Here is a 19,706-nt window from a genome sequence, read left to right as displayed (position 1 = left end):
AATTATATGGTAATTGTGTGGTAATTTTATAAAAACAAAGAAGAAATTACTCGGTAATTGCAGATAATACGCAGTAATTACTAGTGGAAACAACCAGGTAATATCCCAGTAACAACACAGGATAGACTATATGTAATAGTGCGGTATTTCATGGAAACAAAAAAGAAATTACTCAGTAATTACAGGTAAAACACCATAATCACTAGTAGAAATATTTAGGTAATATCTTAGTAGTAACACTAGAAACATCATGTTGATGAGACACTTGAACTGATGTTAAATAGGTAATAAGGTGCAAGTTATCCAAAGCAATAGGAGGGTAACATCTTTGACAATAATGTGAAAATATTTGATTGTTAAATTTTTTTTTCTAACAGCTTAGTCCATTTCTGGGTCTTGGGGAAGCTGGAGCCTATCCCAGCAATTAGCAGGCGAGAGGCAGGGTAGACCTTAGACAAGTCTTCAGTCTATTGTAAGGCCAACACATGAAGACAGACCCAGAGACAAACAACCATATACACCCACATTTACTCCTAGGGACAATTTTGAGTTATCAATTAACTTAACTTGCATGTCTTTGGATGGTTGGAAGAAGCCAGAGAAAGCCCATTTAAACATGGGTATAACATGCAATGTTATACCAATTTTTCTTTGAAAAATGTATCCATTGAGTGGAAACACTAACTTTTATTTAAATACATACACTTCAAACCATCAGTCATTATGGAAAATGTGAAAGACATAAACACAAACCAAGCGACCGGGACTCTTCCAACAGTGTCATCATCTGTAAATTGCCAATACCTCAGAGTTAGATGGGACTGGTGTTACACCTGAATAAGTGTTGTCCATTTTTAATGTAATCTTTATGACAGCAAGACTATTGTTCAGATAGCTGGCAGTTATGTAAACCTTGTTTTTGTCCTTCTTTCTATTGTAGTTTGTTGGAGGGCAACTTGTTGCAGCTCGGATGAGAAGACGCTGAGGGTTGCAGAACTGTTTGAAGTTCAAGTTTGCTCGCACACTGAATGATGGAGGACTGCTACTTGATACAAAGATATTTTAGACTGCAAGTACCACTAAGAGTGACCATTGGAGGCCAAACCCCACATTGAGACAGCTATGCAGATACATTAACAAGTAGATCATCAGACTTACTTGTTCATCCTGTCACAAGAATACAAGTTCAAGTTTTTTAAAATCCTGGTTATTATACAGAAACTACTGATGTTGTTTCCTGGTTAATGTTTTTAAATAAGGATTTCTGCTGTAATGTAATATTACCATGTAATAACACAAAACAAGTCATGCTTTACTTTACAGCCCTGATTCCTGGTTATTATGTAGAAACTACTGATGTTGTTTCCTGGTTATTGTTTTTAAATAAGGATGTCTGCTGTAATGTAATATTACTATGTAATAAAACTAAATCAAGTCATGCTTTACTTTACAGTCCTGATTCCTGGTTATTATGTAGAAACTACTGGGATATTACCTGGTTATTTCCACTAGTAATTACTGCGTATTATCTTTAATGACCGAGTAATTTCTTCTTTGTTTCCATCAAATTACCAGACAATTACCATATAATTACCAATCTATAATGTAAAGTGCTACCAAAAGATCTTCTGATCAAAAGGTTTCCACAAACTCAAATGTGGTCCCGGGGCCAACCAGTGTCACAACTTTATTGATAGTTTGCAATGACAGCGGTCAGCCAGTGGAGAATTTCCTACAGGGGACCATCTGCACCTCTCGCTCTTGCAGAGAGTAGTTTTGCCTGTTAAGTAAACAAACTGCTAATCAACGGTATGCTCAAATGAAGAGAAGCTATCTGTCTGCCAATAAGAAAAAAAGAAAACAAAATGGAGAGCAAAATAGATTAAGACAGTTGTAAATGGTGCTAATTTAGCTCACAGCAGCTCAGTTTGTCCACCTGTTAAGTATCTGGAAGTCACAAGGCTGAAATAAAAACAGCTAACTGGGATCATACCAAATTAAACTACCCTGAGAAACACACTAGATTACTGACTTTATAGGGGAAAAAAACCTGATAATGCAACACGAATGGAAGTTACTAAAAGTGCAGATTGTTTTTTTTTTTTTTGTTTTTTTTTTTTGTTTTTTTTTTTAATATTTCATGCTCCTTATGTATCTACTGGGCTTTATGCTTTGGAAAACCTAGTTTTATGGGATGTACACTGCTGTGAATGTGATCTTAATGAGGTAAAATGCAGTTTAATTTCATGTATTGTAATAATTTTAAATTATTTTGTCCCTGTCATTGATGTGAAAAATGTAACACATAAAGACGTAAGTAGAACTATGAAAGCTGCCAAACAACAATCAAAAGTTGCATTTGGGAAATTTAGCACTTTAACAACAAAAGCATTTTATATGATGTTAACATACAGCGACAGGAGCTGCTTTATTCTTCAAATACCTTTCAGTGATTCTACAAGTCTTTTAACCCCGTTATCATTTGACATTTCCAGTCAAACAAACAAATGCGTGCTGCTAATTGCGGTTACATCAAATCAAATGTCAGCATAGTGTGAGATTAGCTGGGTTTTGTAGTGTTTTCCTAATTCTTTTGTCATTTTCTGTCAATGTGTAGAACACAAATGGAACTCAAATTTGTTTTTTCCTCCAGTTTGTTGTTGCATCAGCTTCTAATTTAATCCTAAGTGTGGTGGGTTGCAGACTCAATATTTGGAACGGCCCACTCGCCCTCCACCCTGTGTGTTTGGGTCAGTCTTTATTATAGTGGAACCTCAGTGAGAACGCGTAAATAGAAAGATTTACTGTTTTTGCTTTTTTTTTGTTCCTATAGACGAGCAGTAGATCTGGTCAGCATCACACTAAGCCATTCATATGACTTGCACTGCTTGAAATGGGTGTTAAATGTGCTCACAAATGTTATAAACAGACTAGGGAAAATATGTTCAGTCATTCTTCTGAAGGTAAACTACAACTGTTGTGTCTGACTCTACTTTTTGCATACGGCAATAGCATAATGGTATTCTATTTCTATTATAGGCTTTGTATGAATTGGTTTGAAATGATGTGTATGTAAAGTGCCCTGTGAAAACATTGTTAAGTGGCGCTATACAAATAAAGTTGAATTGAATAGAACAGAACAGAACAGAACAGAACTGAACTGAACGAAATTAAATGAAATTAAATGAAATTAAATTAAATTGAATTGAATTGAAGAATGATGGCGTGGAACCCAGTAGTTACTCACTGAATTACAACAGGATATAACAATATGTAAATCATCAATAACTCATACTGACACTATCCACAATGCTCTGTTTTTAATCAGTTGACACACAGAGATAAAAATTGCAAAGGTTATATGGGGAAACCCGAATTAACTCTGGATAAATTAATAGGAAAAAAAAGAGAAAATATAAGAAAAAAGCTGAGGGTGAGGATGGGGAAAAAAAAACACTCCGGGAAGAGGGAAAATATCCTAAAACCACATAGATTTTCACAATATCTTGACTTTTGTAGAGCTTCAAAGAGCAAAGCATACAAGATGGCCCAAGAATCGGATAGAACTTAAATCCTTTTACAGGAAGAATGTCCAAAAAGCCCCCCAACCAAGAAGTGAAAGCCTCTTACCTTACTACAAAAATAGTTCCCATATTGTGTATACTTGCTTTAGGAGGTGTTAATAACTGCTTGCCATGTAGGATGGTCAAAGTTTTGCTTTAAAAAGCATCATCATACTGGAGTTGGAGTCATTAGAAATTAAGTCTTTTTTTTTTTTACCCACATGGCTTTTATTCGCAGCAGCAGAAATTTTGACCAGCTGTATTTTACATAATGATCACAAGCATGGCCAAAAACTGGAGGCAGTTCTGCTGGTAATGGCATTAACAGATAAAAAATTCAAATCCTCACAAAAGAGCTGACAATTTTGAGATTATTAATATGCTGTAACCTACTACATCTGAAGCAAGATGATAAAGAGTGAAGTGCAGCAATATGACTGAATGTCCAATGACATACAATTATTGTCATACTGGTGTTAAGTTACACACCAACATCACACAGAGGGGAAAGAGAGGGTGTAGATGTTAACGTATATCACTGCCCTTGCAACACCTGCTGCCTGCAAGGATCATAGATCACTTAATGCTCATTTAAACACATCACTACACATTTACTGAGGCTCTGCCTAGGATACCTGTTGGACACAACAGAGAGAGACAGAAAGAGGAATCACTTCAAATCCTCTGGTAAAAGCTCTGGATTGTATGTCACTTCTTTGGCTTTCATCCAGCCCTTCCAATAGGGCATCACCAGACCATAGCAAGAAAGGCCCCAGCCACTCTATTCAGAGACTGGAGAAATTGTCCAGTTTGGTACCTTACTGAAGCCTCTGTGTGAACTGTGATTCTTGAATGCTTTCAGTGGAACACCTACTTATTCACTCTTATCAGCATTTATTTGTTCACTTGTTTGAGGAGAGCCTCTCTACTGTAAAGCAGATGGATGGTTCCTCTTTTTAGGAAAGTTTTCAGTCAGCTTGGTGGGAGTTTGTCATGTGCCGTGCCGTTCATCAAATTGTTTCAAAGCATTTCATGATAAACAAAGACTTATTTCAGCTTTGGCAGATTTGAACCCTCTAATGAATGAATTATTATAAAATGAAACTACATTTTTTTCTCATATATATTTTACTCCAACAGACATGTACGGAGACACTTTGTTTAGTCTTTAATGTCATTTAACATTCAGTATTTGTTGTCAGTGAGATTTTGAAGCTTTGTTTTTTTTTTTTTTTGTTTTATTTTCCATTTGTGCATCTTGAGTCCCATTATCTGGTGTACAGCCATGTTAACAGTAAGGTTTTTACCATACAACTAGTTTATGGTTTGCATTTATAATCAAAAAATGAAATATTTCATTCAGTAATAACACCTATTTACTGAACATGTAAAGATAATCTTGTATGTTATCCCATCAAATAGCATGCTCTTGAAAATGCTACTATAAGCAGCTGTATTGTAGTTTGTTCATGAAGATCCATTTCTTTACATTGTTTCAGTTTCTTTTTACTGATTCCACATATTTAGTTCTTTTACTTTATCTATTCTATAAAAGTATTTATAAAATATCGTGTCGTATTTATGTAAGAGAAATATTCTAATAAAATGTACTAGTATCACTTTCTTATCCTGATTTTTTATAAGGTAAAGTTGCTAATTACATGTATGTCTATATGAAATTTAAACCAAATTAGTTTATTCTTCAGTGAGTAGTGCGTTGCGTGACTTTTCTAATGCCCACTGAAGTGTAAAAATTGTAAATATACCATCTTCCATCCGTCATCCATCAGACTGTTCAACATTTGTCTGTCCTCACAGACACACTTGCTACTGCCCACACAAACAATATCGTTCTGTTCTTTGACTGTTAGTAAGTGAATAATGTATGTTTTATCATTGGCATTTTTTCTTGCTGTACTCCTGTGAATTTCTTTTATATTATGTTTTTTTTTTCTACCTCTACTTTTCATACTTTTTTGTACTAGCCTCTCACAAATGTAACATCAGAATTTATTATCTAAACAAAATGAGTGATGAGTAAATGAAAGCAATCATCTTAATTTTTTAGCCTGATTTTGTGCTATGTGGGTTAAAAAAAACCCAACTAAAAACTAATGTTAAAATCATGATAAAAAGAAGAAAAAAGATAGGCATCCATGACTAAAAGGGAACATCAGTGTTTTTTTTGTTTTTTTTAAATATGTTTCTACTGGGGTATAAAAGTACCTGGAATTAGATTTTTCATTATGTAATGGTAGCATAGCAAACATGTACAGAGAAGACAAATTGCCTTGCATAAGCCTCCTCCATAAACAACAATATTATTTACATTTACTGAAATCTTATATCCTCCTGATTTAAGATTTCACGACAGCTGTTTACATGGTCATTAAACTATTTAGTTCTGGTGTGCACACGTGCTAGCATTTAAGCATATTGGTCCTGTCTGATGTGCAGAGAAAATGTAGAGGTTTACAGAATGATTGTCATAGTTGTCGTGGATTTTGTAGTACTCAAGTCGCAGCTTGATACTCACGTGCTTGTACTGCAAACACTAAAGAGGAAACGTTGTAAAGACAGTGTTTGAATTAAAAATAAAAGTTTCTTCTGCTTTCTGGTGAATGTCTGAGGAAATGTCGCTCGTTGCGCTTTTAGGTCTAGTTAGAGCATGTGCTGTAAGAACACAACTTGACCAATTTCTGTATCAGTGTTTACATGATACCACGATTGGTTCGAAAAAAGGAAAATTCTATCCTTGTGAGAATCCTTTCGGTTTGACAATTTTCATTCAGAAGGAGGTGTGTACATGAATCATTTTTATTCCAACAGAGTTTTAAAGCAACTGCAATCTGTATATTTGACTCCATATATAATAAGTTACTTCTCTAAAAAAGACATGAAATAGGATTTTCTTATATTTATATTTTACAAAGTATATAAATTGTGCAAAATCATTAAAGAGTTTCTATTTTGATAACAGACATTTTCTAAAAAAATGTGATCATTCAAATAATTGTTATAATCAAATATGTCATAGTCTTGCAGTTAATCATTGTACTTTATATTTTACAGCATACATGCACTTGAAGTTTTAGTTTTAAAAGAAACATTGAACTTGGTTGGCAAATGTGTACAAATATGAATAAAATATCTTTTTCTCTAGAAACATCCCTTTGCAAATGCGGCATATTGAAATGGGTGGGGCGTAATCCTTGCATAGGAGAATTTCATGTAGGCTGTTTACTTCTTTTCTTTTGGTTCAAATTAAAATGTCATTCAACATGTTCATGTTTTTTTGTACCAAAAAAGAACTGACCCATGACCTTAAATCGAAGGTATTGTGGGTCTCAAACAGTTTGGTATACATTTTCACCCCTTTCTATTCAACTGCCCCTGAGCACTACAGTCAATACCTTTCCTTAAATAGTGTTGTGTATTTCTTAATTGATGATCGATAAACTTTGCTTAGCAATGAATACATATTTAGAAAACTTCTGTCCAAGTGTGTTTTATTTAAGAAAACAGTGCTTATTACATGACCGAACTGCCGTATTTAGCCCTAATTAATCTTTTTACAACTCTAGTACAAGTCTATTCACAGGGCCCACCTAACAGAAACATACATTTTCATGTGGACCTTTGATAATTACAAAATCATTGTGTGTTTCCAAAAATAAAAAATACAGATTGATGAGTGAGAGATAAATAGATAAATACACAAACATCCAATCAAACTCAATCAGTCAATAAATAAATAGAACAATAAATAACATTCAAAACATCTTTGGCCAAACTTGGGCCACTTCATTCTTCCCACAGAACTGACTTAGTCTTGATGCCTCCGCTATCAGAGTACAGCACACCGACTGAATCAACTACGCTTCTGGAGTTCTAAAAAAAAAAAACCCCAAAAAAACAACACTATATGTGCCGAGAAAGAGCAAGTGAAACAACAATTATATTGAGGCACTTCAAAGGATGTTCCAGGAAATGTCAACATTTCCATACGTATTTCCCACGAGGAAACAAATTGTAAGACAAGAAACAACATTCAATTGAAAGAAAATTGAATGGCTGCTCATCTAATCATGTTACCATGTGTTCCCTCATTTCTTTTTTCTATTTTTTTTTTTTACAATTTTGGGACTGAACATGGTAAAGTACCGCATAAAATAGAAAACGGTGAGCTGTGAGCTGGGAAAAAAAAAAAAAAAAAAAAAAAGATAACATTTGAGGAAAATAATGATAAAACAGAGTGTGAAGTCACCAAAAAGAACCATGTTACATGTTTAGTCCAGGAATAACATCAATGTGTGTCCTCTGTGGTTGTTGAGTCCAACTGAGTTTCTGGCTGTTCCCCAAATATCCCTGCTAGCGTTTTAAAGCGGGGCCCCCAGTCACTGAGGTAATCAAAGTCCTCCTCTGGGTCTAGTACGTGGGACTCAATGGAGCTAAGAGACTCTGCAACAGAGCCATCGCCCTCATAAGCATATGTAGCCAAGGAGTCGTAAGGTGGAGCTGAGTTGTCCATGTCATGCTCTGTCAGACGCTGGTTGATGAAGTCTCGGATGTCAGCACTATCCTGAGAGAAAGGCAGCCTGGGGCCTCTTTTCATCTCTGGTTTGACATCCCTGCGGTACAGGTTCTCCTTTACAACCTTGGGATTGCGTAGGGTCCCCATGTCAAACGCATGCGTGTCCTCTTCCCCTCCTCCTTCATCATCATAATGGATCACATTGTCTCGGATGTCCTCTTTGGATGACATGAGAGTTTCCTTTTTCTTTTGCCGTCTCAAGCCCACGTACAGCACCACGATAACTAGGGAAACAGATCAAGGAAATCGTGTTAGACCACTACAGTACCACTGGACTGAGCCTGGGAGCTTCACTTGTGGTGTAAGAAGAAATACTTTGAAGAATGGTTTTTGATGATTTGCAGCTCAAAACATGCCAAGATCTGTAGATTAAAGAGGGCTTGAGTTTAGATGAAGTTCTCTATACAGTATATTGAGATGTCAGTTTTGGCCACACTAGCAGCACGGCTGTGGGGAAGACAAGTTCTGTTGTCAAGTTAACCCATGACGCTTTAGAGAGCGCTTGTTTCAGGGGGAAGATGTTTAGAAACTTTCAGCATTTGTCAGAGAGGTAGAACATTGAGTCTGTTGACTTGTATTCAAAATGTCTGTCATTAAAAGGTTTGCTTACATGACAAATGTATTCAGCAGATGTCTATGACAAATGTTTGGTCATTTTGAATTCCAATGTGGAAGTGCCATAAAGTTCCTTACGGCAGCAACATTTTTCTTTCCCCAAAATTCAATTAATATTTGAAATCACATCTTGTGTTTGGTGTTGGAAGTAAAACAAACAAACAAAAAAAAAAAAACTTTATGCAGTTTGCACTAAAAATCAACTGTTGTCACAATATGTTATCTTCTGTACTTATTTAATTCAGTCAGGGTTGCCTTGGCAGCTGCATTCATGCAAAGGGCAAGAAACGCCCTAGATGGCTCGCCAATTCCTCATTGGGCTAACACAAATACAAACAGCAAGATGTGGACAATATATCAAATCCACTTGTTGTACCTTGAGTTGTTCCATGTGCAATATATAAAAGGTTTATACTGCAAACATGAAGTACAAATTGTTCACACCAGTGTTCTAAGCCATCTACATGTGATTTTCTTTGTCGCTTGGCTTCTCTTACTCACAACAGACAGCACACAACCAAGCCCATTCAGAAAACTTGCCTGTGTGCATGTGTGTTGTTTCAGGAGAAAAGCCATGTAGAAAGAAAAGCATGCACATAAAGGTAGTTTATGAGCGTTAAGCATTCCCACAATAGCAGGAAAACACCTGCAGTTTTTCCTTACAGTAGAGCAAGTGGTTCCTAATGTTCACTCCTATAAATATTCTTTGACAATATGAAGGAATGACTCCACATCACAGCACATGTATTCTATTTACTCATGTTACTATTATGTAGTTTTTTTTTTTATATTTCTACAAATTGTCCTTGTGTTTTCTTTTCTTATTTTTTATTTTAAAAACAAAGTGGAAATGGTTTGAAAGATATTCAATCTTTGGAAGCTGCAATAGTCTTGTCTCAAATATTCTATCTCGACAGCTACTAGATGAATGTCCTCAGAGAGCTAATCATAAAATGGATTCTCCATGATTTTCTTTCTCACACCACTTTGATTTGTCAAAGTCTCATCTTTTTCCTTTGTCCAGGACAAAGCGCCAGCAAAACTATACAAATTCCGCTAGTTTATTAGCAAATTATCATATTATAGCATGCTAACACACATCTCAAAGATAATGAAAATTGCCTTCCACCACTGAGCATGTTCACATGCTGACATTTGCAATTAACTCTGAAGCCCCACTGTGCCTAAGTACAGCCTCATAGAGCGGATTGCATGACTGTAAATGACATCTAGGTCATATGTTACAGTGTTCATCATTTCATTTACACAGTTGGCACTTGTTTCAAAACTCCATTTACATGAGGGTTGAAACAGTCATGTGCAACCTAGAATTTCAAACTTTCTACTATAGTGAACCCTGTTTTCAACTCCATCTCTAGACGTTTTCTAAATCCTGTATTGCCATGGTTGGTCCCCTGACTTGAGATTGTTCTTGAAAATATTTAGCATAAAAACTGTAAATAGAAATGGAGGTGAAATTGTGCTGCTAACCTGGACTTCTCCATATTTTAAAGAGTGTGTAAGCTAGCACTATGATGTTTTTTAGCACATAGTGTTGCAGTAAATTTCATGCTTTCCCTTCTCTCTTGTCAGGGCAATCTGTCTTTCTGCGTCTATCTACCCCTGTGCCCCTTTCTTGGTCTATTCACTGAATAATGCAGTAAAATATGTGTTTGTCCTCTAGGTTTGTGATCTACAGCCTCACCTCAGAGGAGGAGCAATGGCGAGAATAACTCTGAAATCAGTCAGTGAAATGAAAGAGTTCAATAAATACAATGAAAAAAAGCCTGAATGGGTATCTTCCTTTCAACCTTTCTTTCTATAACTTCCTCTCTGCTTTCCTTCACTCACAAATAGTTTTATCTCCTTTTTGTAGTATGCCAGCTCCCCCTAGTGGTATTTTAGTAGATTTCAACAGCATAGGGGGACATAAGCTGCATGTCAGACAGTGCTCCCAGTCCATATCAGTTAGAAGAGAATGGTGATACAAAAGAGTCTTGGCATTGGTTTGTTCAATAAAAGTAATATTTGTTTGTTTGTCTTTTTCCTCACAGGATGACTGAGTCAACCTGGGAAATAGAACACAGAAGCTAGGTAGCCATGTTCACAATGTAAATTCGGACTCTGTCACTTTCCTTCTTAGGAACAGCATGTGAGTTTGGCAAAAGGCTCAGCCTTGGGGGTTGGGGTGTGGGGACTTGGAGCTTGAAGTCTCAACACACCGACAATTCTACAGCACGCTACTCTATGCTTTTATGTTGGATAACATATAATACACAGATTTTCAAGCCAATATTTCACATGGATGTATTCATGTGGGTATGGAATGATGATTAATTATAAGATATCACTGAAATTGAAACTGGCTTCTTTGTTGAACCATAAATTAGAAAAAGAGGAATGCCAATAAATTTAGATTTGAAGGTCATAGGGTCCCCTTGACTTCTTTAACAACCATCTATTCAATATTTATAATTCAGAAAATGATGCCATAAACCTACATTTACATCCTCCTATGTATGCAAATGAGTTGAGACATAAATAGCAGAGAATTAAGGGAGAGTTTTACAACACTGACCTTGTGGGAAATGTAAAAGCTCTGGCTTGGGAAGTGGCCCTGGGGCTGCAAGATCTGACTTAGTTTATAGAGCTAAATGGCTCTACTTTCGATCTAATATATATCACTGAATGACCAAATTCATATGGGCTCAATAATTAAATACAGATACTTTTGGAGAGATGCCAGCCCAATGCTGATGGTCATCTCTGTTGAAAAAAAAGTGGAAGATTACATTCTAAGCAAGTGTCCAAGCAGGGATGTCTGTCTGCATATTAAATCTAAATTCAGTGTTCTTTTGAAGTCCTGACATAAAAAACAGACAAATGCTCAAACATAAGGTCTATTTCCTTAGTTTTTTGGATTTGCCTTCCAAAAAACAAACAAAATAACATTTCAAAACATTTAGGATTCACATAGTCACAGAGCATTTACAAACTATAAAGTAGAAAGTCTTCAAAATATAAATGAATTGATGAAAAGCCATCCATTAGTTTATCTATTATTTTCCAGGCTTGGGTCTTTGTGGAGGCTAAACCAGGGAAGCCAAAACGTCCTCTCTGTGGTTATTTTTTCCAACTCATTCAGGGGGATTCCAAGGCATTCCCAGGCCAGCTGAGAGACATAGTCAATCCAGCATGTCCTGGGTCTCCACCCAGTGGGATGTGCAGAACACCTCACCATGAAGATGTCCGGCAGGCATCCTAACCAAATGCCCGAGCCACCTCATCTGGCTACTTGTTGTGCGGATGAGCAGCAGCTCTACTCTGAGCCCCTCCCAGATGCTTTTCACCCTATCTTTCAGGAAGAACCCGGCCACCCTGTGGAGGAAACTCATTTGATGAAAATCTCTAACTTTAATAGAAGGGCACTAAGAGGGCACATCTTGCACTGTAGCTAATTCCCAGTTTTGCAGTTTTAAAGAAAATGATCTGGATAACCACATAATTGAACATAGTCTGCTCCAGCTGTCTGCCAAGTTTCCTGCCCCTCAGTTTGGTAGCTTTTGTATTCTTGCTGACTAGCAGACAGACAGCTAACACACTGGCAGGAAAAAAAGAATCTCTTGAACTTTTAAAGGCAGCTGAAATCACCAATAGTGCAGAAATAGTTGTAGAAAAGAAATGTCAGTAGTTTGACATTTTGTAAAATGTCAAGTCCTCTCTTTTTGACAAGAGTTAGACAAGAAGATCAATACCACTCTCCTCAAGTCTTGTTGCTGCTATGAGATTGCTAGGCAACCAGTGGAGACTTTGGGACATCACTGCACCAGTGGCTACGATCCAGACCAGCACATATAGACTAGTAAAACTGGAAAGGGTAGTCTGTTTGCCAAATTGAACAAATGAGACCTTTGTTCTTCAGGGTCCTTTAGTGTTGTGTGAAAACCAATATGTGGATACTGTCATGCAAGCAGTTTCTTTTAGCCTTTGAGCTTTTAGCTAAGCTAAGCCATTTTGCTAAAGTTTCATGCTTGCCAGAAAGATATGGGCATGAAATCATCCAAGAAAAGTAATTTACATTTTCTTTTTTAAAGAGTAAAAATACAGGTAAGTAGAGGATTTATCTTATTGAAATTACAGGTAATCATGAGAAATGCTAATGGCTAATCTCAACAACCTTTGAAACTGCAAACATGCATGGCTATCAATGACACTGAAGGTCAATAAGTATGACTTTCATTCCAAATGACAATAGATCTCACCTAATAAGATGACAATACAAAGAAGAATGGCAATCAGGGCTCCAGTGCTAAGACCCACAGGAAGAAAGATGGCCTCCGCGCTGCATGTTAGCAAGGAACCATCCGATTCGCAGCCACATACACGAATGGTCAGGGTCCCTGTGCTGCTCTTAGGTGGGTAGCCATTGTCGTCGATCACAACAGGGAGGAAATAGATCTCCTGTAGGCGTCTTCTAAAGCCATTCCGCTTTGTCACAATTCCAGCTGTGTTATCTGAAAGAAGGGAAACCAAGAGTGATTTGGGAATCTTTTTGGTTATCGCCCATAAAATAAGCATGAAAGATTTGTCAAAACAGTCTCTGATTCTGTACAATTCCATCAAACGTATCTTGAAAATTTGTTGGGAAAAACCTAAAGCAGTTAAGCAACTGTCTATTCCTTGATCTCTACAGGTTAAAAAGTGTTCTGACAAAGTAAAAGAAAACGCTCCCCCTGGTTTAACCTCACATCACTCAGACTACCCTCTGAGCTCCATCACAAGTCTTGGGGTCCATGTACGGGAGAGATGATTTTTTCTTTTCTTTTTTTTTTTTTTTTTTAATGTCTGATACCTCTGTATTTGATATCAAATACTCTCCAAATGTGCCTCTCAGAATGAGATGAGAAACGACTACATATCAAAGGCTAGTCTTATCAAAGTTCTCACTATATTACACCACCTACCTTAAAAGCTGAAAGTGCCTAACCACACCCAAAAACAGTGTGTAGCGTTTTCTGTCCTCCTGTGCTGTGAAATCTATTGGGATCTGTTATTTTGTAATCTCTTTGTGCAGTGTGCATTGCTTCAGAGGAATAGCAGATAAGTCATGATAGATAACAGACAGAAAAAATAGAAACACAGCAGCGGACCAACTTGAGAAGACAGCCCGGGGTGTAAGGATGGTAGGTTGAATAGAGGGCGACAACATATACCAGGGAGAGGGGATGTGTCAGGTTGAACCTGCCTGCTCCTGTCTTCTACAGCCATGCTGTCTGACCCCTGTCAAGGCAAGTTTTTTGCACTGACGAAGCCCAGCACTTTTTCTTGACAGGAGTTCAGGCATTTTAACACACCTTGCATGTTGCGCACAACTACGATTTTATTTGTGCTCTCCCTCCCCCCCACTCTCGCTGAACCTGTCTGCGGTGCCCGTGGTGTTTGTATTTCCTGTCCCTGCCTATCAGATCACACTCTGTAGAGATTGCGTTTCCAAGGCTACTGGTAGTCAGAAAGCTGTAAGACAGTGTGTCCAAAAGGTAAAAGTGGATCAGAGGTTCGGACCTGGCCTTGTCAAACGATGGTGAATGCATTCGTTTCCCTGGCCTCATCCTGCCATGTTCCACTTTTCACTGCATGTCTTTCTGGTTAGACTTCAAAGAGGGCAAGTGAGCGCACGCAGGGAAGTGTCATATGCGGCCCTGTCATGTGACTGTATGTTTTAAACCTATTTTTAGGTGCAACTCTCATAGATTATCATCAATCACAACTGTATTTCTTGGTCCAATCTTGGCAGGTATTTGCAGCACGTGGAAAGTAACTTCTAGCGTACATATGGTACAATTAGTTCATTTTTAAGTTATTTCTGACTACTAATAAATTTGATTTGTTACAGTCTTTCCCACCAAATTAGCCTAGGCTCTTCCATCAGTTCTGTTCTGGTTTCATGGAACCTTGGCGCTATCTACTAAGCCAGCTTGTGTGAATCCTGTTTTATCAACGTAGCCCCATCAGTGGAGCACATTGCACGCTCTTCCCTTCTGTGGGAGAAAGCACTTAGTAACCGTTCATTTTTTTTTTCATCTATATGTGTCACATTCAGCAATGCAGGGAAGGTCAAAGGAACTTTGTTCACTTAAACTCTCTGCAGACTGATATTCTGTATATTGCCTGTCTTGCTTGCGTGCCCCAGCTAGTGTCTTGACTCCAGCTGATGTTGTTGTGGTTGCTTACAGTCTCAAACCATTGTAACCCAGGAATAACTTAAGTATAGATGATTGTTTTTTTTTTTTTTCCATGTCTCTTTAACTTTCCCCATCAGTGTGAGGCCTTGACAGTGTTGATACTCAAGAAAAGTATTTATGTGTAATAGTTTTTTTTATGCCCTGCGATGGACTGGCGAGCTGTCCAGGGTGTACCCTGCCTTTCGCCCTAAGACTGCTGAGATAGGCTCCAGCTTCCCCGCGACCCTTAATCAGATTAAGCGGTTTGGAAAATGAATGAATGAATGAATGTATTTTGGCTTTTTTCCCCTCCCTCCCTTCTCCACAAGTGTTTCACAGCAGTTGCAAGGCAAGCATTGCAAATGAGAATCTGTTCTTAATGTTTCCCCTCGTGAAATAAAGGTTAATCAAATATCTATTAAACAAGAGTTGGAATTTCAAATCTTAATTTCTCAAGATCTTTTTCAAAGAATGTGATTTCATTATCACAGCTTTAAATGTATTGGCTTTATTCCACTAAATAGATACAAGTGTTTATTACAATCTATCAGAAGAAAAGTGAATGTTTTGTATAGATAATTAAACATACCATTTACCACCATCTGCCAGATTTGTATTTTTTGTAGAAATATAAGAATACTTACTGCCAAAGTCTCGGATGGTGAAATTTTTATTTTTTACATCTTCCTTTGATGTTCTGAAGGAGAATTGTTGTCCAGCACTTGGTAGATCCTGGTCTTTTGCACTGAAGGTTTGAATCACCTGATGAGAATAAAAATGAAAGTTATAAGCATAAGAAAATCTTTCTTAATCTACCATTTTTAACTTTTATTCACTTTTTATTGTTTTTTTTTGTTTGTTTTTTTTTCTATTAGTCAGATATTTACTCTCCTAAGTATTCTGGTCTTACAGTGGTAACCTTGTCATCATCATAGCCGGTAAATACATGGATGATTTTTACAGTTCGGATGGGAGGAAATATCACACAGTGAGCAGAGGTAGCAGGTTTGCCTGAGTGGAACGCATGGCAGACCTGCCAATGCTGAAATCAGGCAGTGAATTGTTCTCGCTGTCATTTTGGACACAGCTACTGAGCACTTGATTGAAAACTTGTTGAAATTTCAACATCAGCTCAACACATAGTGTGATGGATTAACTTAATCTAAACTCACTGAAGCTTACTCAGCGGTGATGAACAGTGACCACTTGGTGTATATTGTACTTATATTACAGTACATCTCTGATAACAAAACCAACATTTGGTCAGTGTAAAATCTACTCTTCCAAACTGCTGCACTTCTGTTCTGTTCTGTTCAATGCATATGCAAATTTAGTCAAATCCCTGCACTACCACATTGTAAGGCACAGGGAAATATGGACATACAGTCTTGACTGCTAACAGATTTCTGCTCTCCCTGTTTCCAAACAGTCTCTCGGCTCTGTTTGGAACTGGCAGTCCTCGCAGCACAGCTGTGCAACCATTCTGCTCTTCCTTACTCACTGGGCTTGACCTGCAGGAGACCCCCTGCCCTAGCCTTGGAAATCCATGTAGGAGCCACTAATCAGCCCTCCTGCCTTGTACATCACCCTGCCTGTGTTACTCTCATTGTTTTGCCCCCTCAGTATTTGAATGAAATTCCCTGCAGGGGAGTAAACGTGAGACTAGGTGTGACAAGTGTTCTGTTGTGCTCCCCACAGCAGATGCACAGTTCAAGCTATTGATTTAGTGCAATCAAATTAGCTTTGTGATGAATAAATATGGCTACAGATAAAACTTCCCGTACTAGCTTTTCATCTGCCAGTCGTTTTTAAAAGGCTGTAAATCAGTTACTTTAAAACAGCACAAATAGAAAGACATAATGGAATTATGGAAAAGAGAAAGACCAGCATGTGCTTGCTGTTCTTATTAAACCAGCATTTTTTTTTTTTTTTTTAGCTTTCTCAGAAAGTGGTTGCTTGTTTAAATTTTAGCAAATTACCTTGACCACTATAACAAATGAAAAAAAATATGTAATGAATAAATATGTAAGATTTGTCAAGCTGGATTGTAGGAAATATATTCTCTGCTGGAACAGTTCATTTGCTGCCGAAGTTTCAGTGACGCAGCACTTTGTTTGAGGGTTGCTTAAACAGCCATTGGCCAGATGACAGTGTTTTTAACAACTTAACAATAAAATGAAAAACAAAAACACTGATTGTCTGCACTGTTTTTACCACAATGTTTGTATTAATTGTGTTGGTTCAACACTTTGCTCACAATACAAGGAGAACTGTGACATTTTATGATCCGATTAACTCTATTGTTTGTATTGGTTATCATGCTACAAAACACAATTCATCTGTATTAGTTAGTTATAAACTTCTAGTAGTCAAATGACTCAAACAGCATTTGATTGGGTCCAAAAACATAGAAAACTGAACTTTTTATTGAAAAAAAAAGTTGTGATTCAGAGTTAGTGAATTAAGATGATTGGACATCATGTTTATAGTATACCATGCAACAATAATGAAAGAAAAACATGGGTTTGGTGTGCAAAGAGCCTTAAAGTGGACTTCTGGCTTTGGAGATGTTTTTCAAAGAATCTAAAACTAAAGGTAAAGAGTCCGCCTCCCACCACCACCACATCCCAAAAAAAGCACAATATGGACTTCTTAATTACAGCCTGTCATGTGACCTCTTTTCCTGCCTTGTAAGTATTTCCCACCTCTTTGTCATCACAAGTGCTGCTGCTGCAGCTGCTTATTACCAGGTGCTGCTGTGTATATAATAGACTTTCAAGTGTTTTGTTTTTTGGTTTTTTTGCTGCACATTGTAAGTCAGGCTAGATAAGACTACAAGGTACATACAGGAAATATTGTGTAATTACTGCAGAATAATAGGCAAATTAACAGGTTTAGCATTTCAATGCGGCATTAAAAAGCAACGCAAATAGTTGAAACAGCAAAAAATAAATATTTATTATATTTGATACGTGTACATAAACAATAAAGAATGATTTGTTTTAGGTTTCCTTTTTGGGCTTATTTTTGTTCATTTCACGCTTCACCAGCTGACTATAAATACAGTTATTAATGAATAAGGAAGGGAATCCTACTCTATAACTTTGCCTCAACCCTGATTTTTTTTTTTCTTGTTCTATTTGTAAATCTCTTGTGTCCTCTCCGCGCTTGCTACACATTTACATGAAAATAATCAGTTCCTTCATTCGCTTGGTTTCATCCTGGTTACAGATTATTTTCTATCAGAGGTGCCACACTGTAAGACACTCCAAAACAAGCAGTTTGCATGTTTTTCAGCTGTGTGAGTGCAGATAATCATCAAGGGAGACGTGTGATGGATTTTACAAGAGAGGGATCTGCAATTCTTTATCATCCCCCAGCTGTGTGCAGCACCTGGCGGAGTCATGCTGTGGAAACACTGCAGGAAAGTGCACTCTTTGGAAGAGAGGGAAGGGAGGGAGAGCAAGAGGAAGTGAAGTGGAAAAAAGAGATAAAAACGAGGAGATTATAGGGAATAAGAAAAAAGTAAGAAAATATGTGTGAAAGAGCAGAGGGGAGATGAAGATTCACTTTAAATGCAGGGTACATACTGCATGATGATTGCCACTGATCTAAATATAAGAATGTTCATTTTTGTGCTTTCATATTTGGTTTAAAACATGCATTCTCTGGTTTTTCAGTGTATTATTTGATGAGAAACCAAATAAAAAAATAAAAGCGATCATGTCAGTGAAAATAGTATCTTGATTATTTCAAAATATAACTTGGTTTAAATTGTCAGCAATCTCAAGTGTTACTCCATAACTTCATAATCAAAGACCTTCATCTAGTTGGAAAGAATGTGGACCTTGTTGCTTTGAATAACTGCTTGCAATTGCTTATAAATTTTCCTAAAAAAAAAAGGGCTTAATTATATATTTCCAAATTCTTGAAACGCCATCGGCCAGGGTCATTTATTATATATCCTAAAATCCTTATGTAAAAATACTTGTTCAAAGTCAGGAAAAATAGGCTTTGTTAAGTGACAATAAATATGAGATATCATTCAGAATATATGTATTAGAAGGTTCTTTTTGTGTTTAAAAATGTGGGCAGAAGAAAGGGAGAAGATCACAAGGCAAAGGTTTGGGAACCCTATAAGACTTGATTAGTCACTCCCAATTTATCAGTCCTTTACCGGTCTATCAGAATTTAGCCAACTTATAACTTGCATTTGGGACAGTCAGGTGATACAAATTTCAAATCCCTTCCCAACAAGTAATCCCTTTCCAAACGTTAGTCTAACTAATGCCCACAAAATAAGAGAGAGGCATGAGACATAGCAGCAGTTTCATTGCCTCATTATACTGTATTATAGTAACAAAACAAATGAGGAACACACACACACACATATATACATATATATATATATATATATATATATATATATATATATATATATATATATATATATATATATATATATATATATATATAAAATACGCCTCAGATATATAACTTGTGGAGGAAATAGTTCAATGGTTAAATGAATGTGTTCTAATAGTATGGTAAAGAGAAAAGAAAATAAAGCTAAATGAGACAGCGGAGGCCAAGTTTAAAAGACGCCATCTGCCTGTAGGTTGGAAGATTCTGTTTGGAGGTAAAAAGGTGCAGAACTCCATGAAAGCAACACCTTCTCTGGCGCCGAGCTTGGATTGTGTTGCAGCCTGTGGC

The 19,706-nt window shown here is 37.0% G+C and overlaps 1 protein-coding gene across 1 annotated transcript in view; it reads right to left on the bottom strand.

Moving 5' to 3' along the window:
* Window positions 1-7,869: 7,869 nt before the first annotated feature.
* Window positions 7,870-19,706, bottom strand: part of LOC306770616 (cadherin-12-like) — a gene marked incomplete at both ends in the record, with an annotated part of 85,143 nt that continues 73,306 nt past the window's right edge. The window contains 3 exons of the mRNA XM_079259503.1: window positions 7,870-8,381; window positions 13,035-13,286; window positions 15,638-15,755. Coding sequence (XP_079115629.1) covers window positions 7,870-8,381; window positions 13,035-13,286; window positions 15,638-15,755 — 882 coding nt within the window. The remainder of the gene's footprint in view (window positions 8,382-13,034; window positions 13,287-15,637; window positions 15,756-19,706) is intronic.

Source organism: Telmatherina bonti (assembly GCF_933228915.1).
Source record: "Telmatherina bonti genome assembly, chromosome: 20".
Lineage (NCBI taxonomy): Eukaryota > Metazoa > Chordata > Actinopteri > Atheriniformes > Telmatherinidae > Telmatherina > Telmatherina bonti.
This window is presented reverse-complemented; position numbering and strand designations above follow the sequence as displayed.